At 36.8% G+C, this 27327-nt stretch overlaps 4 protein-coding genes across 16 annotated transcripts; all 4 read left to right on the top strand.

Annotated features, from left to right (window-relative positions):
- Window positions 1-1008: 1008 nt before the first annotated feature.
- On the top strand, window positions 1009-1771 carry LOC111313339 (LOB domain-containing protein 1-like). Its single transcript, XM_022914004.2, has 2 exons — window positions 1009-1215; window positions 1348-1771. The coding sequence occupies exons 1-2, from the start codon at window positions 1093-1095 to the stop codon at window positions 1684-1686; spliced, it is 462 nt and encodes a 153-aa protein (XP_022769739.2). The 5' UTR covers window positions 1009-1092; the 3' UTR covers window positions 1687-1771.
- A 284-nt stretch (window positions 1772-2055) lies between these two features.
- Window positions 2056-19723, top strand: LOC111313959 (transducin family protein / WD-40 repeat family protein). 5 transcript variants are annotated; one of them, XR_016332634.1, is made up of 16 exons: window positions 2056-2567; window positions 2740-5421; window positions 6454-6913; window positions 7246-7474; window positions 12680-12844; window positions 12988-13260; window positions 13381-13626; window positions 13790-14176; window positions 14264-15679; window positions 15781-15837; window positions 16478-16906; window positions 17317-17478; window positions 17874-18007; window positions 18324-18569; window positions 18664-18842; window positions 18998-19723. XR_016332634.1 is itself a non-coding variant. In XM_022914864.2 (16 exons), the coding sequence occupies exons 2-16, from the start codon at window positions 2916-2918 to the stop codon at window positions 19100-19102; spliced, it is 7056 nt and encodes a 2351-aa protein (XP_022770599.2). In that variant the 5' UTR covers window positions 2056-2567; window positions 2760-2915; the 3' UTR covers window positions 19103-19723. The 5 variants fall into 5 exon arrangements, 3 of the variants coding, with proteins under 3 accessions (XP_022770599.2, XP_022770598.2, XP_089608804.1); XM_022914864.2 differs by having other exon boundaries at window positions 2760-5421; window positions 17317-17540; XM_022914863.2 differs by having other exon boundaries at window positions 17317-17540.
- Window positions 19724-20731: 1008 nt separating this feature from the next.
- Window positions 20732-24882, top strand: LOC111313960 (uncharacterized). Of its 9 annotated transcripts, none has more exons than XM_089752680.1 (4): window positions 20732-21056; window positions 22245-23122; window positions 23332-23712; window positions 24459-24597. In XM_089752680.1, the coding sequence occupies exons 2-4, from the start codon at window positions 22269-22271 to the stop codon at window positions 24526-24528; spliced, it is 1305 nt and encodes a 434-aa protein (XP_089608806.1). In that variant the 5' UTR covers window positions 20732-21056; window positions 22245-22268; the 3' UTR covers window positions 24529-24597. The 9 variants fall into 9 exon arrangements, with proteins under 9 accessions (XP_089608806.1, XP_089608810.1, XP_022770602.1 ...); XM_089752684.1 differs by lacking the exon at window positions 24459-24597 and adding an exon at window positions 24743-24882 and having other exon boundaries at window positions 20916-21056; XM_089752681.1 differs by lacking the exon at window positions 20732-21056 and adding an exon at window positions 21258-21358.
- LOC111313961 (fiber) lies at window positions 24718-26889 on the top strand. The gene is made up of 3 exons (XM_022914870.2): window positions 24718-24889; window positions 25761-25843; window positions 26591-26889. The coding sequence occupies exons 1-3, from the start codon at window positions 24718-24720 to the stop codon at window positions 26624-26626; spliced, it is 291 nt and encodes a 96-aa protein (XP_022770605.1). The 3' UTR covers window positions 26627-26889.
- Window positions 26890-27327: the final 438 nt, after the last annotated feature.

Genomic DNA, 27327 nt, shown 5'->3' with positions numbered 1-27327 from the left:
CCGATCAAACCCTGGTCAAAAGCAGGTTGCACTGCTGGTCGGGTTGTTCAAATGAAAATGCACGGATCCTAGGTAGTCACTTAGCTCCAAAACGATGTCGTTTTAAGGCCCTATAAAACACCAAATTCCTTTTTTTTTTGCTTCAGATCTTCCCTTCCCCTTCTATCTCTTCCCCTTTCTTTTTTTTCCCTTCTCTCTCTACCCAGATGAACACCTGTTAAATATTAACCGAATTTAAAAATTATCATTGGAATTTGGGTTGGGTCGCCAGAAGTTTACTGAAAAATTCAACTTTGACTGAAATCTTTATCGGATTCTGAAATTTTTCGTTGAAAAATTCAAACGGCGTAAAAAAATTTACCGAAAAATTTTACTGACGCCAAAAAATTCAACAGAAACTGAAAATTTTCTAAAATTAAAAAAAAAACTCCAAAAATTCTATAAAAAATCTTAAAATTGCCTCTGACACCTTCTAGAAATTTTTTGAATTCTGCCTTCTATTTTTTGCTTTCTATTTTCTCTCTGTGTGTGTCCTTTTTGTTCTCTGTGCCAATTTTATAAAAAAATTTGAAAAAATCCCTGATTAACTCAACCTTTGACAAGATTTTGATATTATCATAAATTTCTAATTTTTCTTAAACAAATTCAATCCCTTAAAAAAGCTACCAACATGCATTCATTAGTTAAAATTTGATCTTTTTTCTTTTGTTTTTTTTGCTAATATCTTAAAATAAAATAAATAAATAATAAAAATAAAAATAAAAAATAAGAATAAAATAAAATAAAATAACAAACACCTAAGCTTAACTATTTAACATAATTTAATCAAGTCTAATGAGCTTAGGTCCAAATTCTATTAGACCATAGTCGAATTTGGGTCTAGACCGATTAAGACATCTACACGTGGGCTCAAGAATTAAAGTATGATGATGATACTTCCTACTTGTGCAAAGCAGCAAATGAAAGCATTTTCCATGCGAGACCGCTACCTTAACAGCAAATGGGCAGTAAAAGAATATTGTATTACTCCTAGGACTCTGACCTCTGTCTAGCTTGGAGGCCAGGACCCATCGACCATGTGCTGCTTGTAGGATGCTACGCAGGAGTTGCGACAGTTACTGCATTCTTTCCCTATATTTCTCAGGTAAAAAGATTAAGAAGTTTGCCCGGGTGCATAAGGTTTTTGGTGCTACCAATGTTATCAGAATGATTCAGGTTGGTAGCAATATCATTAGTACATTCTTTAGTTGGTTTTGTTGAATTGACAATGACATTTTTCTGTGACAAGAGATCTCGTCATGTTAATTTGTAAATCCAAGATATGGTTATGACATATTGATATACCAGATGGTTGAGGAAACAAACAGGGAGGATGCTGCCGAAGCGCTATTCTATGAAGCAACAGCAAGGATCAGAGACCCTGTTTATGGTAGCACAGGAGCTATTTTCCAACTGCAGAAGATTGTTCAAGAGCTTAAGATGCAGCTTGAATCAACAAAAGCTCTAGTGTTGGAGTTGCAGCAGCAAAAAGATCAGTTGTTGGGCATTCTTCTGAATGTTAATCATCTTGACCATAGCGGCAGTTTGTCGCTGGACCATGATGATTCTATGGCCTATCATCCAGCCAAATTCCCTGTAGAATGTAACTGGATCTTTGAATACCCCATTAAATGTTGGAAGATCTAATCAGAACCCTATTAATTGTTGGAAATATATACACTGAAATTCAATTTGAGAATAAGAAAACCATCTACTCGTATTATTGATTTGATCCTAAGATTTGTTTATGTTTCTGAGTGCTTATAGTCTTCTAAACTTCTAGCCAAATACAAAAAAGAAGAAGAGTGTATTTCAATTTGATCAAAATGCCTTAATTCTTATAATGAACCACACAGCCACATCTATACTAATAATTTAATTGAACATTAAAAATAATAAATTGATCATCTACTTATCCCTTATTCTTAATATTTAAAAAACAATTATTATTTAAATGTAATTTAATACTAATTATCATAGTCTATAAATAAAAAATTAATTTAACATTTCTATCTCAGATTTCACTTTTCAACAGAAACGAAAAAAAAAAAAAAAAAGACAAGATAGACACTCTGTAAATTGCTCTTTCTTCTCGTCCTTGTTCTCTCTTCACTATTGAAACGACATGGCAGGGGCAACTTCCACTTCTCAAAACGCAACCTTCGATTCCGAGGTGGATCCCATCGACCACCTCCCGCTTTCCCTCCTCAGATCCGAACTCATCCCGCCTGCCGCGAACCTATCCGAATCCTCCATCGACTGGCTACCTGACTTTGCCGGTTACTCATGGGTTGCCTACGGATCCTCCTCTCTCCTTGTGATCTCTCACTTCCCTTCCCCTCTCTCCTCCGAACAAACTCTTATGGGCCCCATTTTCCGGCAAGTCTTCGAGCTTTCTTCCGGCGCTTCTTCCCCTGTCACCGCCGTTTCTTGGTCTCCGGTCACGCCTTCGGCCGGCGAGCTCGCGGTGGCGTCGGAGAATTGCATTTGCTTGTTCTCTCACGACTCGGCAACGTCGAATTCCAAAGGTATGTTGAGTTATTTTGAAAGTTACTGTCGGAGTTTGGAAATTTAAATTTTGCTCGTTGAGTTAATAAGTTTTTGTGCATTTGCAAATTTTGAGCTATACAAATTAGGGTTTAAACAAACTTTAAATGCCTTGGACATCTTAAATTGGAATTTCCTGTTTCACTGATTCAGGTTCTTTTTGTTGGAGCCAGAATGCAGTACTTTTACAATGTACAAAAGTTGAGGCAGTTGAATGGACGGCCTCTGGGGATGGGATAATAGCCGGTGGATTCGAGGTTGTTCTATGGAAAAGGAAGAGTAAATCCTGGGAAATAGCTTGGAAATTCAAAGCAGATAAGCCTCTAACTATGGTTTCTGCCTCCTGGTCCATAGAAGGCCCTTCCGCAGCTGCATCTTATTCCAAGGATACACTGATCGAACGAGGAGGATTCAATGAGCCTAGCAAGTCTGTTTTGGTATTTTACAGGGATGGAAGTTCTGGATTTGCAAAAACCATGTTAGCCCATCCCCAACCTGTTTCAATGATTCAATGGAGACCATCGGCAGGGAAACAATTTTTGAGAGATGCAATACATTTGCGGAGACATATATTGTTAACTTGCTGTTTAGATGGAACTGTGAGGTTATGGAGTGAGGTAGACAATGGTAGAGTTAAAAAAGCAGGCAAGGATGGTAGTTATGATCATAAAACTACAAGACGGTCCTTTTGTGTTGCTGCTGTAATTGAGATAGATTGTTCATTGTGTGGAACTTTAGGGGTGGATATATTTTTAACATGGGCAATGGAAATTGGCGGTATAGTTAAAACCTGTGAAGAAATTAACCAGTATTTCTGTACAGAAGGATACAGGCGTGAAGTTGGTAGGTGTGAGTGGTTAATAGGGTTTGGTCCTGGAAAATTGGTTACTTTCTGGGCAATCCATTGTCTTGATGACATATCTCCAATGAGGCCCCCTCGAGTTACATTGTGGAAGAGACATGAGCTTCAGGGCCGTGATGGACTTTCAACATTAAAACAACAATTACTTCTTAAAAAGGCTGTTATCATGAGAAATTCTTTGTCTGGACCACCAACTGTATGCTCTTTGATTCATTTATTTCCTTCTAAATCTTTGGTCTGGTCCATGTTATATACCAAAACATCAAATGATACAGAGGATCCTAGTGGCTCCGGGACAGAGAATTTTTTATCATGTTCAGTAGGTGGAATTTTAGATATAGATGGTCATACCAGGACAATCTTACAAGTTGCTATACACCCCTATGTCTGTGAAGTTGAATTGGCTGTTTCTTTGGATTCTAATGGGCTACTTCTCTTTTGGTCACTTTCTACCAATTCCAATGGCATTCTTGACCTTCCAACATTGATTCCCGCTTGGAAAATTTGTGGAAAATTTGCAACTCAAGATAAATGTTCTAAATATACAAGCTTGAGTTGGGCACCTTTAGTATTGGCCGAAGATCAGGTTCTTCTTATGGGACATGTTGGAGGAATCGACTGCTTTGCAGTAAAGATTTTTCATGGTGAAGAAGATGATGTACTATGTCACTACATATGCACTATACCTTTTACAGGTCATGATCCTTATGTGGATGGTCCAACTAACATATATTCAGTACCCTTGTCTTTGTCTTGTAATAAAACTTCCATGTGCAATGGGTTTTTGCTTTTGGGCATATGGATGAAAGAGTTTCGGGCTCTTTCCTGGGAAATAACCATGCACACTTATGAGCTGACTGGAAGCTACTCTGAATGTAAATTCAATGATAATAATGTTGGTGAATGCAGCATGATGAAATTTGAAAATACTATTTCTGGTACAAGATATTGTCTTCATGTTGTTCCTTCCTCAGCGCAGTTGCCTGAACCTCATCTTTGTGATCAGGTCACAAGTTTTGCTGTGATCTCTCCTGGTGGTTTGACACCTGTGCAGCAAAAATTACCTTTTGATAATGATCCATATAGTAGTAAATGTCCTGCATATGTTATGGCCACAGGATGCTCAGATGGTAGTTTAAAATTGTGGAGATGTAACCCCTACGAACCATCAATTTCTCACACACCATGGGAGCTTGTGGGTATGTTTACTGCTCATCAAGGTCCCGTCAGTGCTATATGTTTGACCACTTGTGGTAGGAAGATTGCATCCATTGGCTCAGATAGTCCGTCAAATGCTGTCTGCAATCTTTGTATATGGGACTCTATACACCTGGTAAACTCGGGGACTTTTATGTTAGAGGACACATGGTCCCTTGATGAAGATGTTGTTGCTTTAAATTGGTTAGCCCTAGGAAATGGTCAGTTATTACTTGCTGTTTGCATGCACAATGAGTTACGGGTATATGCTCAAAAGCGTTGTGGTGGTCATGCTTTGTTAAACTCTAAAAAGTCTCTGGGTATTCAAATCTGGTTCTGCATTGGGATCAGTCATACTTTTTCTGTTATTCACGATTTCTTGTGGGGGCCCAGGACCACAGGTGTGGTTGTCCATGCTAGTTACTTGAGTCTTTTAAGTCCATGGCTGTTCCTTTTAGACAAGAAACATCGGACTGAATACTCTGAAATTGGTATGGATGAGGGCACCTTTTCTGAAATATTATGTGATCATGATGATGTTAATCACATAGAAACATTAATTGCAAACAGTAATGGAGGATGCAAGTCTGGCCTTCTTAAGAAGATGAATACAAAAAATGCTCACCTATCCAGTGCATTTTTAGTTGGAAAGGCTCAATTGAAACTTAAGTCAAAGATCTTACTTGGTTTCTGGAGCATGCTAGACATAGTGGAGACATTAGCAGGAGTTTTGCCTGTTTATCACCCTGAGGCACTCTTTGCCAATATATATATAGGTAATGGTACATTTTCTTTTAAATTCTCAAGTTTGACTCTTAGATGAAGAAGATACTATCTGTGCCTGATTTTTCCATGATTATTGGTGCTGTGTCATTATTGGAACAGAGTAGTGCTTTTGCATTGACCTGTGTTTCTTAATTTACATCCGGGGTTACATGTCACTTGACAAAGAAGATAAGAGTGTTGTTGGCTAATATTTTTCACTGCAATGATATTTAATCGATGTTGAATGCCTTTCTACTATATCTAATTATTCATGCGCATCTGATTATGCCACTCTTCTCTCCTTCAATCAGATATCTAGAATTCCTTTATATAGATCTCAAATGTTTCTGTGCTATGAAAGAATTAAGCAGCCTATATAGCTTATACTCATTTTTGTTTGTTTCTTTTAACCTTACCATGGCTTGGCTAGCCTAGGAGAAAGTCTGCTAGTATTTAGCTCATCTTGCCTTCATGTTGCCAGCATGAGACGCTAATTCTAGGAGCCACTTGCATTTTATTCATCTAAGTTGACGTTTTAAACTGAAATTCTGCTGGTTTGAGTCACTTTTAAGATTTTATTACTCTGTGAAAGATGAGAATAATAATAATGTTTTCTATATTTTAAACACTCTTTCAAGATTGTTTATCAGGCCAAAATAAGCTTTTTCTTCTCTGCTTCTCTTCTATTTTGTTGCACTCACTGCACACCGGTTGTCTATTGCATGATATGTATGGATAACTGACATTGGGACTTACGAGAGCATTTGCATTATTGAGAGGGTTTAAAGTCTAGTCAGAGTTTGCTTAATAAGTAATTAGCTTGCATTCTTGGAGGGAAATGACAACCTTTGCATTAGCTTTAGCTAAAAACTATTTACAATGACAAATATATCTGGAATATGTGCACAATTGTTGGTTATATACTTGAAATTATCATGTTCATTAATTTGGCTTGGCTGTTCTTTGAGTAGGCTTTTATAAATTGTTTTCATGAGGCTGCTAATGTCAGGTTACCTAAAGCATGTCATCTTCAATGTGTTTAGGCAATTGGAAACGTGCATTCATCTCTGTGAGGCATCTGGTTGAATATCTTAATTCTCGTTATATTTCTGAGAAGAGGGGTTGCCATCCTAAGAATAGCAATATTATTCCACAGATGCCTTTGTCCAATTACGTTGAAGTGACTCTCTCTAAAAGTTCAACTGAGAACACATTCCAATGGGGTGGGAATGCTACTTTCATGACATCATCCTCACAATTTCAAAGTGGCATGATGCAATTTGCTTATGATTTGGCACCTGAAGCTCCCAGCAATATGGTCAGCTTGTCTTCAACAAAATCTGGACTTAGGGACTTCCTTGAGCCTATTAATAAGTTGCATGAGTTGGCAGCTATAACCGCAACAGAGAAGATGCAAATTCTTGCAATCATAGATTTTCTAAATGAAGTTAGTAATCTTCAGTCTGCTTCTATGTATGAACATCTTGATGAATCAGGTCGAAGGTACTGCTTGATCTTTGCTATCTTTATGTATGATTCTCAGAAATCTTATAGGAGATATACTTATCTTAGAATTTTATATTCTGCTCAATCTTGGTAAATGAGAGTGTGAGGTGGAACCATATTAGGTTCAAGATTTTGCTTATTGCCCTCAAAAAACAAAATGTTTGTTTCTTAATAGTACCATCCTGAAGTTTATTTGTTGCCTTGAAAATTTGTGGTTGTTTTCTGGCTATAGGTTTCATATTTATTGCTTTATTGCACTTTCAACATCACATTCTTTTTTTGCCTTAAAGTTGTCTCTCATACTGGTTCTTTTCTTTATATTTCTGCAGATTTTGGGTCACATTAAGGTTTCAGCAGCTGTATTTTTCTCAAAGGTATGGTAGATCACCATCTTTGGAAGAGCTTGTGATTGACTCTGAGCTTATAGTTTGGGCATTCCACTCCGATTGCCAGGAAACTTTGTTTGGTTCTGTTCTACCAAATGAACCATCTTGGGAAGAAATGCGGAATTTGGGTGTTGGATTTTGGTTTACTAATGCAACACAGCTGCGCACAAGGGTAATTATCTGATATTTTGATTATTAAGAAACACCTCATCTCAATGGCAAACAAGGATTTTGTTCTTTATTCTGCTGGAATAGTACTTTTTCCATAATATCTAAATACAATCTGGCACAAATTATCAATTATGCTTTATTATGGCACCATTCCACTTAATAATGAAAAAAAGGGGAGTGGTGGTGGGATGGGGGGCAGGAATGAACAAACACTTCAAGCGAGGATCCTGTCATTGAGGGATTCTATGTGGTCTATCCTTGAAGGTACTGCAACACCTAATTTAGTAGTTGAATCAGACTTGTGATACGCAATTGCCGGCTTGTATACCAATTTTAATACTGCAACAAGGTGTGTTTATCTCATTGGGATTTATGTAAAAGTAACAATCTGAGTGAATTGTTAGTCTTGTCAAAAGATTCCCTTGTTAGGAGGCTGAGTGTAAATAGCAGGTTAAAGGCAGGTTAGTTTTGAAGTAGACTTCTTCTCTTTTATATTAGCAGTATTGGAGGTAATTTCTTTTTTAAAATAATAACATTGCACATAAATTTAAGGTTAATTTTGTTTAGTTGTTGCCATGACATCATATGGTCACTGGTTTAGGTGCTTAAAAGCACAACAGAAAGTGTGGAAATTGAATGTATATTGAAAAACTGCTTATTTTCAATTATACAAGAATCTTAGGTTTATATACAACTAACTAGGGGTTAAATTAGGAAACTAAATCTTCCTTAATTCTAGGGATACAAATACTTAATTCTAGAGATACAAATATAAATATACAGATTACAAGATTACAACCAGCTGTAAATAAGTGTTTTCCCACACTCCCCCTCAAGCTGGTGAATAGGTGTTTTCTATTCTCAGCTTGGAAATAATTTCTTGAAATGTTGCACTGCTGAGACCTTTAGTCAATACATCTGCAAGTTGACCCTTGGTTGATACATAAGGTGTACAAATCAACCCACTGTCTAGTTTCTCCTTTATGAAATGCCGGTCTACTTCAATGTGTTTTGTTCTGTCATGTTGCACAGGATTGTGTGCAATGCTTATTGCAGACTTGTTATCACAGTAGAGTCTCATTGGTCCATCCCACTTGATCTTCAAGTCTTCTAGGATAATCTTTAATCATAGTAGTTCACAAATTCCTTGAGCCATTGCTCTGAACTCTGCTTCAGCACTTGATCTTGCCACCACATTCTGTTTTTTACTCTTCCAAGTCACAAGATTACCACCTAAGAAAGTGCAGTAGCCTGAGGTAGATCTTCTATCAGTTACTGAATCTGCATAATCAGCATCTGTATATGCTTCTAAAACTAACCCCGAATCTCTTTTGAATAAGATACCTTTCCCAGGATTGGCCTTCAAATAGTGCAATATACGGTAGACAGCCTGTAGGTGCACTTCTTTAGGACTATGCATAAATTGACTTACCACACTCACAGCATATGCTATATCAGGTCTAGTATGTGAGAGATAAATGAGTCTTTCAACTATTCTTTGGTACATCTCTCTATTTACAGCAGCATCTTCATTAGCTTCTCCAATTTTATGATTAGGATCTATAGGGGTATTTGCAGGTTTACATGCAATCTTCCCAGTTTCCTTCAGAAGATCCATCACATATTTCTGTTGTGAGATAAAAATACCATGCCGTGAGTGAGCTACTTCAATTCCTAGGAAGTACTTCAATCTCCCAAGCTCTTTTATCTCAAATTCTCTAGCCAAACATTGTTTTAGAGATTTTTTCTCTTTTTCATCATCTTCAGTTACAATTATATCATCAACATACGCTAATAGAACTGTGACTCTCCCTGAATCAGAGTGCTTGATAAACAATGTGTGATCTCCTTGACTCTGTTTATATCCCATTGCTAGCATCACTTTGGCAAATCTCCCGAACCAAGCTCTAGGAGACTGTTTAAGGCCATATAAAGCCTTTTTTAGCCTGCATACTTTGTTTGCTTCTAGATGACCTCCAAATCCCGGTGGAACCTTCATATATATTTCTTCTTCCAAATCACCATGTAAAAAAGCATTCTTTACATCAAATTGTTGAAGCTGCCAATTGTAATTTGCAGCCAATGATAACAAAATCCTAACTGTATTCATCTTGGCCACTGGAACAAAGGTTTCTTGATAATCCACTCCATAGGTCTGAGTGTAACCCTTAGCCATTAACCTGGCTTTATACCTTTCAACAGTACCATCTGCCTTGTATTTTACAGTGAAAACTCATTTACACCCCACTGAATTTTTTCCTTCAGGCAACTCTACCAGTTCCCATGTCTGATTTTTCTCTAAGGCTTCCATTTCTATTTTCATGGCTGGCCTCCATTTCTCACTAGATAATGCCTCGGATAATGTAGTTGGAATAGAAATAGTGTTTAGGCACACAAGAAAATTTTTGTGGGATGGTGAGAATTTTTCAAATGATACAAAATTAGATATTGGGTATAGTGGATGCTTGGTACATTCTCTGGTTCCTTTCCTAATGGCAATAGGCAAATCATAATCACTAGTTATAGTTTTAGGAGATTCATGCTCATTTTGAGAAACAGAGTCAAAAACTGTAGTTACCTCATTTCCAAAGTTAGGATCAGGTTCTTGGACTGGCACTGGTTCAGGATCTGGAACTTTCCTTCTTGAGTACACTTGTAATTCCTTCATAGAATCAAGAACAATATTATCCTTTGTCACATCTTCCGTATTTGGAATGGGTTCAGACTCAAATTCAATGTTTGACTTGGGCTCAGCAAAAACAGGTTTCGACTCATAAGAATTAATGGGTGTAAATGTTGAAGAAGGGGGCAAATCAAGCAAAAAGAAGTCTTTATCCTTATCTTCCATGAATGAAGTCTCCCCCTGAAGATAAGGTTGAGTAAAAAATGGTTTATTTTCTTCAAAAGTGACATCTGCAGACACAAAAAAATTTTTGGTAGGAGGATGATAGCACTTATATCCTTTTTGAGTTGAAGAATAACCCACAAAAATACACTTAATCGCTCTTGGATCCAACTTTCCCCTGTTATGACTGTGAACATAAACAAATGATGTACAACCAAATATCCTAGGTGCGAGATTGTTTGTGATATTGAGGTTGGGATAAAATTGTGAGAGTAGTTTCATAAGAGTTTTAAATCCCAAAACTCTTGAAGGTAATTTATTTATAATGTGTGTGGCAGTGAGAACAGCTTCCCCCCAATAAGATTTAGGTACATTTGCTTGAAAAAGAAAGGCTCGGGTTGTGGCTAATAAATGGCTATTTTTTCTCTCTGTGACTCCATTCTGCTGTGGAGTATTAACACAAGATGACTCATGGATAATCCCCTCTTTTTGGAAATAGGTGGATAGACTCTGGTTGAAGTAGTCTCTTGCATTATCAGACCTAAATCTCTTGATTCTTACTCCAAATTGATTTTGGATCATGTTTTGGAAGCTTAAAAACACACTATTCACATCTGATTTGGATTTAAGTAAAAAAACCAAGAGACCCTAGTACAATCATCTATGAATGAAACAAACCATCTCGCACTAGAAATATTAGGAATTGTAGAGAGACCCCAAATGTCATTATGAATCAAGTAAAATGGAGTAGAACTTCTTTTGTTACTTATTGGAAAAGACACACGTCTATGTTTTGCAAATTCGCAAATATCACAATGAAAATCTTCAACATTTAATTCTTTGAACAAAGAAGGAAACATGTTTCTCAAGGTTCCAAAAGAAGGATGTCCAAGACGAAAATGATAAAGCCAGATTTTGTCTTTATTGAAAGATTTTTTAGAAAGAAATGACAAAGGTAAACTATTTTTTATACTACTTGTGTTATTTGATGTCTCAAGATAGTATAATCCATCCTTCTCCTTAGCAAGTCCAATCATCTTCCCTGAACTCTAGTCCTGAAATTCACAATAAGAGGGATAAAAAGTTACTTTGCAATTCATATCTCTGGTAAGTTTTTGTATAGATATCAGATTAGTAGACAATCCAGGAACATGAAGAACATTTTTGAGAACAAACGAGGGATTAACTTGAACATCTCCTAATCCTGCCACTGTGGTAAGTGAACCATCAGCAACAACAATTTTCTTATTACTAGGACATAGGTTATATGTACTAAACTTTTGTGGGGAATATGTCATGTGGTCTGTGGCTCCTGAGTCAATGACCCAAGAACTCGTAATAGGCTTAGCCGAGACATTTAATCCATGAGAACCGGAAGCTTTACCTGAACTAGAAACTTTACCCAAAGAACATACCATAGTAGGCTTTTCAAGGATTTTCAATAAGTTTCTCAGCTTTTCAATCTCTTCCCTGTTGAACTCTCCTTGTTTCTGAGACATCTGTAGTACTCCAGTGATTTTTCCAGTCAACATTTCCTCAAATTGGGTGATAGTGATATCTTTCTTTGAAAGGGTTCGGCAATAAAGGCCTAAACAGGATTCGACAATGAAGGCCTAAAAAAGTCGGCAATGAAGGCCTAAAAAAGTCAGCAATGAAGGCTGAAAATTTTTCTTCCCAAGAAGAGCCTAAAGCTCTGATACCATGTGAAAATTGAATGTATATTGAAAAACTGCTTATTTTCAATTATACAAGAATCTTAGGTTTATATACAACTAACTAGAAGTTAAACTAGGAAACTAAATCTTCCTTAATTATAGGGATACAAATACTTAATTCTAGAGATACAAATATAAATATACAAATTACAAGATTACAACCAGCTGTAAATAAGTGTTTTCCCACAGAAAGAAATTTAGATTTCCCAGTTTCCCATCTCAGTTTTGATAAATGTTGGGGTTTTGATATGCATAACCAGAAAGTGACGAAAATTCATGTTCTATTTGAGTGATAGATTTCCCCCTGATCCATGGACTCCATGCAACTAGCAAACTTCGTTAGATATGGACTTAATTTCGGTGTCAATCCCTAAGTTAAAGTCTAAATCTTGTTTGGGCTGCTTTCAATGAACTAAAAATTGTGATTGATTCATTGTTGAATCTGGTTACAACTTTTCTGGTCTGTGTACTTGAATGTGCAACTAGCAACTGTATTCCTCTTTTTGCATTTGGTTGAATTCTGCTGAACAGTTTTCATCAGAAGATTATTGGCAACTCTTTTCTACAAACCACACCCCGCCCCACCCCTCAAAAAAAAAAAAAAAGATGTACTTTAATTGATTCTGATGTTGTCCATCTACTGCAGATGGAGAAGTTGGCTAGAATGCAATATCTTAAGAAGAAAGATCCAAAGGATTGTACTCTGCTGTATGTAGCACTAAATAGACTTCAAGTTTTGGCTGGTCTATTTAAAATCAGCAAGGATGAGAAGGATAAACCATTGGTTGGATTTCTTTCACGAAATTTTCAGGTATTTTGTAAATGTAGGCTGTTGACTTTTTTATTTAATTTGTTGGAATATATATGAAAGTTTGTTAGAATAGCATCATTTTATGCAACATAGATCTCTATTGCATTAATTTTGTTCTGTATCCATTTTGTTTATTGTTACAGGAGGAGAAAAATAAGGCGGCAGCTTTGAAAAATGCTTATGTCTTGATGGGGAGACATCAACTGGAGCTGGCTATTGCTTTTTTTCTGCTTGGAGGTGATACTTCTTCTGCAGTTACTGTTTGTGCAAAGAACCTTGGGGATGAGCAGCTAGCACTAATAATATGTAGACTTGTTGAGGGGCGAGGTGGATCATTAGAGCGTCACTTGATTAAAAAGCTTATACTTCCATCTGCAATTGAGAGAAGTGACTATTGGCTTGCAAGCCTTCTAGAGGTGGTTGGAAATGAACTTTTGAATTTTCACATTTTTCTTGCAGAGATGTCTTGGATAATAGTCCATGTTTTAAATTTCAATTGTCACATGCCATGACTTTTAGTGATCCTTGGTTTGCAGTGGGAATTGGGGAATCATTCTCGATCTTTCCTGATCATGCTAGGTATACAAGTGGATTCTGCTATTGATGCATCCACTCTTTCATCCTGTCATGTTGCTTTCATGGACCCCAGTATAGGTCTGTATTGCCTCACACTAGCAAACAAAAATAGCATGAGGAACGCTGTAGGGGATCAGAATGCTGGAGTCCTTGCTAGATGGGCATCTTTGATGACTGCTACTTCATTAAACAGATGTGGGCTGCCTGTAAGTTTATTTTGCTGCATGTTTGCTTAATTAGGGGAAGATAACAACATCAAATGAGAAATAGGTTCTTAATTGTTTCTTATATTTTTTGCCTGTTTGTGAGCATATACTAATCATGTGATGATAAAAGATAATTGATTTTTTCCCGATTTCTTATTTTAAGCTTGAAGCCTTGGAATGTCTTTCATCTTCTCTGAGTATTCTTGGGGGTACAGATCGAGAGAATGTATCAGATTTTGCATGTTCTAAAACTTCACTGGGAATTTTGAAACCTTTTATCAGTGATTCCCCTTCCTGGATATTGGGTGATGTTGCTTCACATCTTGAGTCTTACACTAAATTAGATTTGGCACTCCAATATATCTCAAAGTTGATGAGGGAGCATCCTAGTTGGCCTCGAACCTGCATTAGATCTGCTGGAGTGAACACTTGTTCTGAGGATTATGAGAATCAATATCATAAACTACTTGAAACTTTTCAGCATAAGTTGCGCACAGGGCTTGCGCAGTTTGAGAAGTTCTCATTGGTTTCATCCTGCCTAATTAATATGGTATGCAGTTTCTTCATTCCTTATACGTGTTTTTCTTATTTGGCCAATGTTTATGTATGATTTGTATAAAATTTCTCCTTTTTTCAGATTTTTGTCTTATTGTACAATAATGGGTTTTGGTTCCTTGGATATGATATATTACATGGGTATTCTCATGAGCACTCCCAGTATGAGAATCATATAGTTGACTATTCCCTCTGGTATTCCCTTTTCCACAAGCAACTTTTGAAGGTGACTGAGGATATCTCCTTATTGTTTTCGCATTTTATTGCTGCCTGCGGCATAACCTGGTCCCCATCAAAATCATGTTATATGGAAAATGGAGTGTCCCGTGAAGTTAGGTCCAACTGGGTAGATGCCTGGAGGTGTTACTTTCAAGGGGTCAAACTATCATTGTGGAGTTTAAGAGCTGCTATGAGAATTTTCTCTGGCATCTTCAAAGGGGTTGTGACCCAGGAACTTCTTACTCTTCTTGATTTGTATGAATATTATGCACATTTTGCATCTGCTTGGCTTCAGAAAAATTCAGAAGGTTTAGTTCTGATGGTGCAACCCCTCTTAATTACATATACTAATGGGCATACTCCTTACGAAGTTGATATGTCAGCTCTGAAGAAAATGTCTCACCAGGTTCTGGATACAGTGACTCACAAGACATTGACTGATGATTTAATAGGTGGCCTTGAGGTTGACAGATGTGCAGAAGACAAACAAGTTGCGGAGCTATTGCATTCAATTCCAGAGGATGAGAGATGGCATATAATAGGGGCTTTTCTGTGGCAACACATGTCCAGATTCATGAAACATAAACTGAATTCATTAGCCATTTCGGATGACAGTTATCCTTCTGGTTTTTCCCATGATAAACTTTCTTCTTGTGCTGCTGGTTCATTGGATTTTGAATCAGATAGCAAGAGCATAAGAGAAAAGATTAAGTCATCATCATGGATATTGGCTAAGTTACTTAAAATTGCACTTGAACATATTTCTTCTTACCATGTGAAACAACTTGGGTTGTTCTTGCAGCAGAAAATAGATAATGGATTTCACCTTCCTACTCATGTGTGGTTGGAGGAATTTAGATTGTCTTCTAGGGCTACACATCAGCCTTTAACTCAGGGTAAAGACATAACAAACAGCACAAATCAACTTTCTGGATTTGATATCTTATGGAATATGTGTGCTGATCCTATTATGATAACAGAAAGTTTTGCTCAAGAGAAAATAAATTGGTCAAGTTATTTTCATTTTAAGCCTTCCCAAGGATGGGGTGAACTATACAAAGACATTACAGGGGAGCCTGAAAGTGATGAGTCCCATAATCCTGAAGGCAGAACTAGCAATAGTTCTTTCAGTGGTGAAGCTGGATCACCTTCTAGGAGTATGTTTCGGAATGGCCATACTTTTCTAAGTTCCTGGCAGAAAGATACAATTATGGAAAAGGAGGTCACACCTTTCCAAAACCCGAAAGAAATATATAAGAGAAATGGGGAGCTTTTAGAGGTAGTACTTCTAATTTCTTTTTCCTTATTGCAGATAGAATAGAATGGGTTTCCATATCATTTCCTGAATTTGTAATTCTCTTACCATTTTGTTTTCCTCAGGCATTGTGTGTCAACTCCATTGATCAAAGACAAGCCGCACTAGCTAGCAACCGAAAGGTTAGTCCATGTGTTCCAACTTCCAGACCCATTTTTCATAACCAGTAGATGAAATTTTTTCTCCCTCTTGAAAACCACTTTTCTTGCCAGAATATTTATTAGGGGTTGCAAATACAAGGTACACCTTTAAGTTGTTAGCCATTTGGTGAAGTGTGTGATATCCATGGTTTGCTTGCAGTTATACATAACACACACATACCCATTGAGATTTCATGAATTGAAGTGGTTGAATTGCTAATATGCCTTGACTCAACAAAGGAATGGGAAAAGATTTGGAAATAGCCAATTTTCCATTGTGCACCCAGCTGATCAATCCTGCTGTGGAAGACTTCAACTGTTAAGAGTTTAGCTTTCTTCATCATGGAGTTGCTTCTGGACCAACATATACATTAAATGACAGTAGTAGCCTTTTAGAAGCACCATCTCTGATTCTGTAGGGCTGGACCTAGAAGGTTGCTTTATGCTTCAATGCTGAAGTGACCATTCTGTCACATCATTGTGATACTGATCAATGTTGGAAGACAGTTTTTCTCCTCTTCTCTAGTTTCCTATAAATTACTTGCATGTGTTCATATGTGAAGAGTAATTAACAAATAAATTCTGTGAAGAGTACTTAACAAATAAATTCTATCTGATTCAGGGCATAATTTTCTTTAACTGGGAAGATGGTTTACCTTACATAGACCGATCAGATTATATCTGGTCAGGTGCTGATTGGCCACACAATGGTTGGGCTGGTTGTGAATCAACCCCAGTTCCAACCTGTGTATCTCCTGGTGTTGGTCTTGGTAACAAGAAAGGGGCTCACCTGGGGTTGGGTGGGGCAACCATTGGTGTGGGTTCTTTTGCTAGACCAGGGAGAGATCTGACAGGTGGTGGAGCATTTGGAATTCCAGGTTATGCTGGTATTGGAGCCTCTGGCTTAGGCTGGGAGATGCAAGAGGATTTTGAGGAGTTTGTTGATCCGCCAGCAACTGTGGAAAACATCAGTACAAGGGCTTTCTCTAGTCACCCCTCAAGGCCTTTCTTCTTGGTTGGTTCTATCAATACACACATTTACTTATGGGAGGTATGAAGCTGACAGCAAAAATTACAATTGTTCTAAGATACCATACATAACATTCATAATCTTTTCATTGGACATGTATTAACTTTGTCTCAAGTTTCTTCTCTTGGAAAATTGTCATGGTCTCATCTCCTTTGAGTGAAAATCCAGTGCTGATTAGATTTTTCTACTTATGAGGGTAATAATCCGATATAAAAATCATTTTTATGTTTTAAGAGACTGTCTCTGAATGCCCTATATATGAAGCTAGGAAGACAGGACTGATTTACCTACAGCATGCACTGAAGTGTCTTTAAACTCGACATGAAAACACAATATATTAGTCCTTCTATAAAATGCAATCCATGAAACTTTATTACCATAACTTCACTATCTGTAAGGCATGTAGCTGAATCACAGTGTAACATGTGCAGTATGGTAAGTACAAAGCTACAGCGACTTATGGAGTGCTGCCTGCTGCAAATGTTCCTCCGCCATATGCTCTTGCCTCAATATCAGCTTTGCAGTTTGACCATTGTGGACACAGATTTGCTACTGCTGCGCTAGATGGAACTGTTTGCACGTGGCAGCTGGAGGTGGGAGGCAGGAGTAATATCTGTTCAACAGAATCATCTCTCTGCTTTAATAACCATGCATCGTATGTATTCTGCCATTCGATGCTTAAAGAAGCGATGGCAGTCCTTACTTTACTTTAACCTGTATTTCAGAACTGAAACATGCATCTGTGAGATATGTTTAATTTATTCTCTGTCTGCTGCCCTCTGTGTCTGGCCTTGTGTGGTTTTGCTGGGCTCTAAGTTCATATAATGAAATTCCTATTGTTGGCCTGAGATTACCACTTTCCACGAATTGTTTAAGATTTCTTTGCAGATTCAGATTGGAGACTTTCCTGTTATTATTATATTATAATGTGTTTCTTTGTCTGTGGGCCTTAGATTAGTCATGATCAATAAGCTATTCTGTGTTGCAGGGATGTCACTTACGTTACTTCAAGTGGATCAATCATTGCTGCTGCTGGATATAGCTCCAATGGTGTTAATGTGGTTATATGGGATACATTGGCTCCGCCTGCAACCTCTCGAGCTTCTATTATTTGCCATGAAGGTAGGTCCCCCCCCCCCCTTCCCGTACAAAGGTTAGCCTTCAAATTCATATGAAGAATGTGTTGCACTATAAATCCATAAGCAGAGTAGGTAGAGTTTTGATTTGAGGTGAAATCAGAATTTGACTACTCTGCATAGTAACTGATTACTACAAATATAATACATTGTTACAGCATCAAGTGTCAAGTCTAATATTGTGCATTAAATGTGATTATATTGATTGTTTAATCCTAATTAATTTAATACCTTAGTTCTTTGTGCATTACTTGATAATATCAATCTATTGTGGTAACTATCTTTTGCTTCTCTTTCTGCAGGTGGTGCCCGCTCCATTGCAGTTTTTGACAATGACATCGGAAGTGGTTCTATTTCTCCCCTAATAGTAACTGGTGGTAAAAATGGTGATGTTGGACTTCATGACTTCCGGTACATAGCTACTGGAAGGACTAAAAGGCACAGGCACCATGATGGTGTTGAAACTGACATGAGAACAGGTACTAGTAACCAATTTCGGGACCAGAATCTCGATGGGATGCTTTGGTACATACCAAAGGCTCACTTAGGTACATGCTTTTCTTTATGTCTCCTCAATCAGAGCTACTTGTGTATGATTTAATTTTGATCTAATCTTTACTTTATCAAATGGTCTGAGTGAAGGTAGTATCACCAAAATATCTACCATCCCAACTACCAGTTTGTTCTTAACGGGAAGCAAAGATGGAGATGTTAAACTCTGGGATGCCAAAGCAGCCAAGTTGGTTTATCATTGGTCAAAATTGCATGAAAAGCACACCTTTTTGCAACCAAGCTCTCGAGGTTTTGGTGGTGTTGTGCGGGTAATTCTTTGTGATTATCCATGTTTGAGACCGTAACATCCAATTTCTTCATGTTCCTCAGTCTGAAAATGTTGAATTTATTGATGTTAAAAGACTTGTTTTTTGATGCAAGATTTGGATTTGCACTAATGCAATACTTTGCTTGAATGTAATAGGCTGCTGTTACTGATATTCAAGTTGTGTCACATGGTTTTCTTTCATGTGGCGGAGATGGCTCTGTAAAGCTGGTTCAGCTCGATGATTACCGACATCGAACATGAAGTTATGAAGAAACTTATCTAAGCCCAAAGGGCTGATTTTTTGGAACAGTGAAGAAAATTGTACATTGCAAGAAATTTTTTGGCAATGCAAGCTGGAAGCCATTTTCGTGTTCCTTCAGAACAGACTGCATTCCCTGAACTTGGTTGACATTGTGAGCTCTGTGCCTTTGATATCAAGAACTCGCTTGGTATCACCAACATATATCATCTTTTCCGCAGGTATTGTTAATTGCTGGCTATTGAAAACACAAATCATCAGGGAAGCAGAAAAACCGTCTGCGAATGTTCATCCCATCTGCACCTGCATTGAGGTTTACACTGTGAACAAAAAAAGTGTGAAAAAAACCTGTTGGTGGTGAATGTTGAATGTATGAGAAGAAAAGCAGATAGAAGTTGGGGTTGTGGGTGCACATTTCAGTTGTTGGTACTCTTCATCTACTCCATTTCCAGTTTTCTCCGTGCCAAAGTGTTTGTAGATGTTTGTGGGGATAAATTTTAGTGTGATTTTCCAGTATATAAACGTATGAGAAAAACAGAGTTCTTCTCAGTGATTATTGTTCTTGTATATGTATACATAATTATTTGAAAGTGGTGATGATATTTTATGTACAATATTTATTTCTTGACGGTATTGTGAGAATGGTTTCTCGAAGTGCATGGAGATGATGGGCTAAGAGGTGTGGGGGGTGCAGTTTGAAGAGAAAGAAAGCGTACAACATGGCCAGGTGTCGAAACGAATTGCCTCGTCTCACTTCTCATGTTGCTTAATGCATGGTGTATGGGTGTTGGTGCTATTGCAAAAGTTTTTCTCAAAAGTCTAAAAAGAAAAACAACCGAAGACTGTAACTTCCTGTCACTTTTGAAAGGTAATGTTTATAATTTTTTTTATTTTAAAATTATGATATTTTATGTATTAAAAAAAGTCATCTCTTCCTACTCTTGAAAAATGTTTCCCAACCAACTATACGGAATTCCATTTCCTCTAATCATATTATGTTATTAGTAATTAATAAATCAATAGTATGCTTGCTATATACTTATCAACTGCGTAGCTAGTAGCAGTCGGTGGAGTCAAAAATTGCAAAACAAGCAAAATGTGTAGCAGCCAAAAAACAAGAAAAGCAATGGGCAAACCAAACCCCCATGACTTATTATAGCTGCCCCTTGTTTTCTTGCACACCGTAATTACATGAAAAAAAAAATCATATCATTCACAGCTGAATTTTTTAGCTGAATTTCTTTAAATGTAGCCCCTTTTCTTCTTCCTATTTCTTGATTTCCTTTTAAAAAAAAAAAATCCGTCTGCGCCGATATTGCTTCCAAAAGCAGCGACACTTTTCTATAAAATGCTAAATTTTGTTGGCATTTCTTTGTAAGTATTTATCTATATTGTCCTAAAAAAACAAAAAAGAACCGAAAGGTTAGACCCTCGGATTTTCCTACGTGGCCCTATCTTTGAATATCCTCCCCGTAATTAAGACAAGAAGATGGCACCTCTTATCTTGTAAATTTTGATTGGGACCCACTACCGATGCCTTTTTCTCCTAATCACCCCCCACGTGTAGCTTCGTCAACAGCCCATAAAGGCTTCATGAAATCACTAAATTAAATTACAGTATGAAAATCTCCACCCCAAACCCCCGAATTACCATGGGCTAGAGAACTCCATGACATTGACAAATCAATGTCCGAATTGAAACGCTGTCGTCTTCCTTTACCCTTCTTGCTTTAATGAAAAAAGTAAAAATTTGTGAAAAAATAAAACCGACAGAAACGAAAAATTGGTAACAGAAATCCAAAAAAGCCTGAAACTATGACAAAAAACCACTCTGTTTCCTATGTGGGCCGCGTGCTCTGTTGAAATTAGACGGTTTCTTTTACTTTAATTCTCCTTAATCTATTCTAGGTCTATGCAATTACCGCTTACCCAACTCTTTTCAATCCTCCTTTCTGGGTTTGTGCTCTTTCTCTTTTATATATTCATCTTTCTGTTACTTGATTGATTATAGCTTTATTTTCTCTGCTTTCTTTTCCTTTCTTTTCTCATTGGTATGTTTATTTTGTTGAATTATGTTAGTATTATCCAAACTTGTTGCGTGTACCGTTTAATCTTCTTTTCTATCTGGACTTTTGTGGTTCTCGTTCTTGAATGATTGGTTTTTCATTCTTTTTCCCCTCTTACTCTGTTTTATATCATTTATCAACTATGTTGTGGCAGTTGCTTGCGGTTGTTTTGGATGGTAGTTGATTTTTGTTGTATGTTTCATTAGTGATCAACTGATCATAATAGAATTATCAGCTTTTTTGCCATAGTTTTTTATTCTAACTTTCCTTTTATAAGTTCCTAAAGACAATCTGATTACAATCTTTGTACATCGAGTTTATTGGTGTGGGATTGTTTTAGTGAATATGATGTGTAGTTAGATGGAGTTTGGAATTTACATTGTATTTTTATGCAATCTTTTTGTTATCTGCTTTGTTTTGTTTACATGTTTTAGTGATCTCATGAAGATGGTATCAGGGATGTATCTGAACTTTACTTGAATTGAATGACAGTGGGTTAAATAAACTCTTGAAGTTCAATCAAGTCTTATTTAGGATTTTGCCTCCATTAAACCCTTTTATGATAAGTTTGTGTCAGCCTGCTTCTGTAAATAGATGGTTCTTGTGTGTCTTAATAATAAATCTGCCACTTCCTGTTTTCTTTTCTGTTTCTGACATGAGAAGCATGGTATATACTGAAGTCCCAAAGCACACTTGAAATAAATGCTCTTTTAGATCTTGATTGAAGGCAATGAACGTTAGATATGGTATTTGTTCAGTTTGTGAAGTATGTATCATGGTTGAACTTTTGTGTAGTTCTTATTGGAACAAGGACATGGATTATCTGTTATTCGATTAGTAATCATTGATAGAACTTTAAGATTTCCAATATGGTTAGTGTCTGTTTGAACTGGTATCTTTATGTGTTTTGATTGGTGTTCTGTTTATGTATTTGTCAACTTATAAAGTAATTTTTCTTAATCATGTTCAGTTGGCTAGTGATTTTGTCTCTGATTTAATGAAGCAGAGGATTAGAAGTTTCTCTTACTTATCTAGCATATTCATCTCATTTCTAACAAGGTTTAGTTATTTTCAACAGCTAAATGTGTCGAAGAGGAGTGTAATGGCAGCATCTGAATTGAGGGCTGTCTGGCAAAGAACAGCTAATCGTTGCTTTGTCCAAGAAGATGCCAAAAGAGCTCCCAAGTTAGCTTGCTGTCAATCATCATCTTCCTCTAAACAGACTGATTCTAGCCCCACTGGTGTAGCAGATGCACGTGAACACCCTGCAGTAGGTTTCATGCCTCTCAACAAGAACCCTTCCTATTCCAATCTACCCCCTGATATGAGGTGGTGGCTCCAGCTTCAGCCTAGCTATGGACCCCAAAAGGGTTTAACAAATGAGCAGTTAAATGCCTTGGAGGATGAAACAGAAAGCTTGAAGGATGAAATAAACTCCCCCTCCGAAGTAAGTTTAGTTCTTCAGCAGGATGCACAAGGTGCTTCTGGTGTTGACAGAAAAAGGAACAATGGATGTTCTCTTGATTCAACAGAGACAATGAAAAACGGGGAATTTTTGGAGATAGAATCTGTTGAATGCTATGTTTCAAAAAAAACCAATGACTTCTGTTATGATCCAGAGTCTCCCTGGGATGGGCGTGGGAAGGCTGGGCCATGGTGGCGCACAACAGATAAGGACGAGCTGGCCTCCTTGGTTGCACAAAAGTCGCTGGACTTTATTGAGAATTGTGATCTTCCCCCACCACAAAAGTCGCATGTAAGGAGGTACTCAAATGCAAGTTCTGGTTCTTTTGACGGTGGTGAAGTATCTTCTTTGGCTTGGAAGTCCCAAACAGGCCCTCTCCCCAGTCTAATCATTAATGCACAAGCCTCCCCTGATCCTGTAAGAACACATGGAAGACAGATGTCTTCAGTTGGAGAAGAAAAGATGCAAGGTGCTTCTGACACATCGTTCAGGTATTTATTTATAATGGTTTTAAGTGGTTGTGTTATCGAATCCATTGATTAATTCTCTGAATGAATATGTTAAAAAAGTGTCCAAATAGGATCAATTTGCCAAAATTGCTTCTTACATGAGCGTATCTTTTACATCTCTAGCTGACCTCTTATAAAAACTATTAACTTATCTCTGTTTGTTCGACTTTATATGACTTGCATCCTTATAGTACAACCCAAAAGGATATTATAGAGCAAGTTACAGAGTCTGATCCTACCAAGGCTCAGCTACTAGAAGCACTTTGTCGCTCACAAACACGTGCAAGGGAAGCTGAGAAGGCAGCAAAGGAAGCCCAAGCAGAGAAGGAGAATGTCATCAAGCTTTTCTTCAAACAAGCCTCACAACTCTTTGCCTATAAACAGTGGTTCCAAATGCTGCAGCTAGAAGCCCTTTATGTCCAGATCAAGAACAACGAGCAGCCAGTCTCCACTCTCTTTCCTGTAGTCCTTCCATGGACACCCTACAACAGTCGGAAATTGCGGAAGAGCTGGCAAAAAACTGGAAAACGTAGACAAGGGAAGCGGGGCCACCCTAGACCGGACATAACCAAGTATGTTTTTTGTCTTGTTGGTGCTGGTTTGCTGTTGGGATGGACTGTGGGGTGGATGTTACCTTTCTAGATAATGAGAGAGTTTCAACTAATCCCCTTGCTGTCATAAAATTGTTTTGCAACACAAAAGAATGGTCGGATTATATTTATTTTCCATGTGTACGAACAGTTTTTTTTTTCCACCAAATTTTACATGTATTAGGCCCTGTATATTGTAAGTGGCTTTTCACTTTTCTGTAGCTGTTGATTGGGTGAAAATGTCCTGAGTCAAAGTATCTCAATTATTTCTCTTTGATAAATCCAGCAATGTAATGCGAAATTTGTTCAGTGTCTATAAATCGAATAGTTTTTCGGTACTAAATCCATCCTTTTTTCTTAGTAACCTATGGGTGGTATTTATGTAATTTGAGTATTTATGTTTGTAAAAATATTAAATATATATATAAAACATAAAAATTATCGTATTACAATTGAAATGAATTAACATGAAATATATTTTTTATTTTTATTAAATTTATATATGATTTTATTAAAATATTAAATATATATTTTATTTTTTAAAATTCATATTTAATTTTAACTAAAATTTTAAATATTTCCATTTTTCATATTCTTGATATCATGTCGTATTTTTTTATTAAAAGCAGTAATGTTTTTTAGTTGGTATAGAAACGGGATTTTTTTTTCTTCTTTTTGCTAATGAATAAAAACGGGATTTGAATTTTACATTTTATTCATGCATGCAGGAATACCGAGCCAAAATTCCACAACCTTTCATTCCTTCTGTTTTACCCTTTTACCCTCTTTCCACAATGAAAAATCTAGCCGGACGAACTTTGGGGTTAAATATAGTTTCCAGGCGTTAAAAGGGGTCTTTCTGGAAATTTAAAAAGAAAAATAGAAATACTACAATAATAATGTTCTACTTTTTTTGGATACCCGACCCAAACCAAAATTTCCCGACTTTGATTTGATTTGATCTCCTAAAAGAGGTGGATCATCTGGATGATCCATTTTATTCTTTGGGCAGCCATTAAAAAACAGAGTTGCTTGCTCTTGGAAGAGAAGTCAGTGGGAGCAGGAAAATCGATTAGAGAGATGGCCGTGATGGAGAAGCTGAAGATGTTCGTGGTGCAAGAGCCAGTTGTCGCAGCTTCTTGCCTTATCGCTGGGTTTGGTGAGTTTTCTTCCTCTCCTTCTTTCTTTATCTTATCTAATGAACCTTCCGCTTCATTATCTACTATTTTTCACAGCACTCTTTACCTTCATTTTATGGGTTTCTTTTTCTTTCATTAATAATCCCTAGTTTTATGCTGTTTGGTTATTTAGTGATTTGAAATTAGGGAAAGCATAGGGTTTTAAAGTCAATTCAGAATGATCTTGGCTTTTTTTTAGCTTGAATTAACTGAACTTTCTTTTAAGGCATTCTTCCAATTTTGGTTTGATTTGGTAAAGATGGTAGTTACTGTCTGGTTGCAATCCTCAGTGTAAGGCTTTAGAATGATAGAAAAGCTTTGGATAATATATTAATATTTCTTTTGTGGAAATTTATGTCCTTTTGAGTATGTTATGGCAAACATTGCCAGAATTCCTGAAATTCAATTCATAAATTATCATCCAATGTATGATCCTGTACATATATGTCATGACGAAGGATTCTAAATCTGAAATGATGCTTAAAGTGGGTACATTCCATGTTGGAGATCGCCGTGATTGAAGTAATAATGTGTCTCATAATCAGAGGAATGGTGATAAGACAAAAGGCGGTTTTTTGGGTAAACAATTGTCGGGAGGGCACACAAATGTCTAAATTAGTACATGAACTCAAATTAGAGTGTTTTCGGAGTTGCTTGTATGAATCTATCCTGAAGAGAAAAACATCATCCTGGTTCATCATTCCTTTTTCTTTATTTTGGAAAGGTTGGCTTTGAATTTCCATTTGTTTCTACAATTTGTGTGAAGATCGCAACTTTCTTTTTCTCTTCTTTATAATGCAGATACTTTATCTTTTTTTTTTTTTTTTGAGCTTACACTTTTGTAATATGCAGGTCTCTTCCTTCCAGCTTTTGTAAGGCCCATTCTAGATTCATTAGAATCATCAAAGCAAGTCCGTCAGCCTGCTTTAAATGATGTAATTATAGCACTTAGCTATATGAATCCTTGTTATTCAGGACATTTTTAATTATTTGTGTTTGAGAATTTAGTACACCAACTATAAATCAGGTTAGACATGTTATAAAGGAGAAGTTTTGAGATTGTTTTCTTAGTGTCAGAGAAGAGTATTATTTAATCAATATCCCAGTTACCGGGTAATTTTTTCTTTTGACATGTGAATTTCTAATCCATGCCCGTAGTTGTAAGACTATATTTGAAAATGTGGATAATTTTAACATTTAATGACTATGGTTTTAGTCACTGCTGTCTTCAACACCCTTCTACAACTGAGAAATTCACATTCTTGCTGCACTAAAGAGAGTTCTTTTCAGTAGATCTTCCTTAATTTTACCTTGCTTTAGTTGGATGACAAATTTGCTATTAATGCCTGTCATCCTTTTTTATTGTACTGTTGGTGGAAAGAATTATCTCTTTTCTCATCTAAGTATAAGGATAGATCGGTGTCACATAAGGGGAGGAAAGAGACTATAATACTAGACTACTACATAAGTTCTAGCAGTCTATTGCAGATTGTAGTTGTTCTTTGCATATAAGATTTTTTTTTTTTTGGCCAATTGCATATAAGATAAGATAAGGCTTATTATAAGCTTTTATCATCTGGATTGTGCTTCTCTCCCTTGATTTTATTATTTGGAAAAAGATACTGGTTTCAGTTGGCATTGTCGGAATTGTTTTAACACATTGATGTGCTCCATTGTTACAGGTGGTTGGAGGTGTGACTGGTAAAAAGCAGGGTTGATATGATTTATGGATTGAAAAGAGGCAAAAATTCCAATGTAGCTAGTAATCAGCAACAAAATAAACCTGCCTTTTAAATTGAGGAACTCTTTAAAGAGTGACCTGTTCCTTCAACCTCCTGTTTAGTGGGAGATTTGAGTGTTATTTAGTTTTGATTCTCAGCAGTTGAGGATTACTCAAGGCATGGATGATTCATATCAGAGTGAAATATGGGATCTTCTGCTTAAGTTGCTTCCTTATAATTAAAGTTTATTCTTTGGTTTCCTTTATGCCTTTCCTTTTTCTATTCTTATAGGTAGTAACAATGTGCAGGTGATGTTTAGGGCATGGCATGGTATGTGTGAACCCTAGAATTCTATTCTTTTTTTTTTTCAATTTTGTCGTTGATTACAATAGAATGTAGTATATTTGATGGCGGGACTATTAGATGGGCGATTGGCGTCCTCATTCTTTGTCAATCCCTTCGTAATGTCTGGTTATAGGCTACAACCTACAAAGTGGTAGCATAACATATATTGTTAGTCTTGCAAATGGTACTCATGTTTCTCCAAATTGTTCGCTCCTTCAGTTAACCTTCAAATAAGTTGGAATTTTATTCTGGTCAATAAATAGAGTTAGGTTTATTTTTAGAACTGAAAAATTGAAATAACTAGTCAAAGCCATGGAGGAACCATCTTCTATAGCGAAGCAAGACAATAAATT

Source organism: Durio zibethinus, chromosome 23 (genome assembly GCF_047325235.1).
Source record: "Durio zibethinus cultivar Kanyao isolate XHJ-2024 chromosome 23, ASM4732523v1, whole genome shotgun sequence".
NCBI classification, from domain to species: Eukaryota; Viridiplantae; Streptophyta; class Magnoliopsida; order Malvales; family Malvaceae; genus Durio; species Durio zibethinus.
Note: the sequence above shows the minus strand (reverse complement) of the source record. Positions and strands in the feature narration are given on the sequence as shown.

Bases quoted from the DNA above. Each gene is read 5' to 3' on its own strand.
- LOC111313959 (XM_022914863.2), top strand. From the start codon at position 2,165: ATGGCAGGGGCAACTTCCACTTCTCAAAACGCAACCTTCGATTCCGAG. The intron at 5,422-6,453 runs GTAATGGTACAT...CAATGTGTTTAG, and splicing joins CTTTGCCAATATATATATAG to GCAATTGGAAACGTGCATTC. The intron at 18,570-18,663 runs GTACATGCTTTT...GTCTGAGTGAAG, and splicing joins CATACCAAAGGCTCACTTAG to GTAGTATCACCAAAATATCT.
- LOC111313339 (XM_022914004.2), top strand. From the start codon at position 1,093: ATGCTACGCAGGAGTTGCGACAGTTACTGCATTCTTTCCCTATATTTC. The intron at 1,216-1,347 runs GTTGGTAGCAAT...TTGATATACCAG, and splicing joins ATGTTATCAGAATGATTCAG to ATGGTTGAGGAAACAAACAG.
- LOC111313960 (XM_089752679.1), top strand. The intron at 23,123-23,331 runs GTATTTATTTAT...GCATCCTTATAG, and splicing joins GCTTCTGACACATCGTTCAG to TACAACCCAAAAGGATATTA. The intron at 23,713-24,458 runs GTATGTTTTTTG...TCATGCATGCAG, and splicing joins CCTAGACCGGACATAACCAA to GAATACCGAGCCAAAATTCC.
- LOC111313961 (XM_022914870.2), top strand. From the start codon at position 24,718: ATGATCCATTTTATTCTTTGGGCAGCCATTAAAAAACAGAGTTGCTTG. The intron at 24,890-25,760 runs GTGAGTTTTCTT...TGTAATATGCAG, and splicing joins TTGCCTTATCGCTGGGTTTG to GTCTCTTCCTTCCAGCTTTT. The intron at 25,844-26,590 runs GTAATTATAGCA...CCATTGTTACAG, and splicing joins GTCAGCCTGCTTTAAATGAT to GTGGTTGGAGGTGTGACTGG.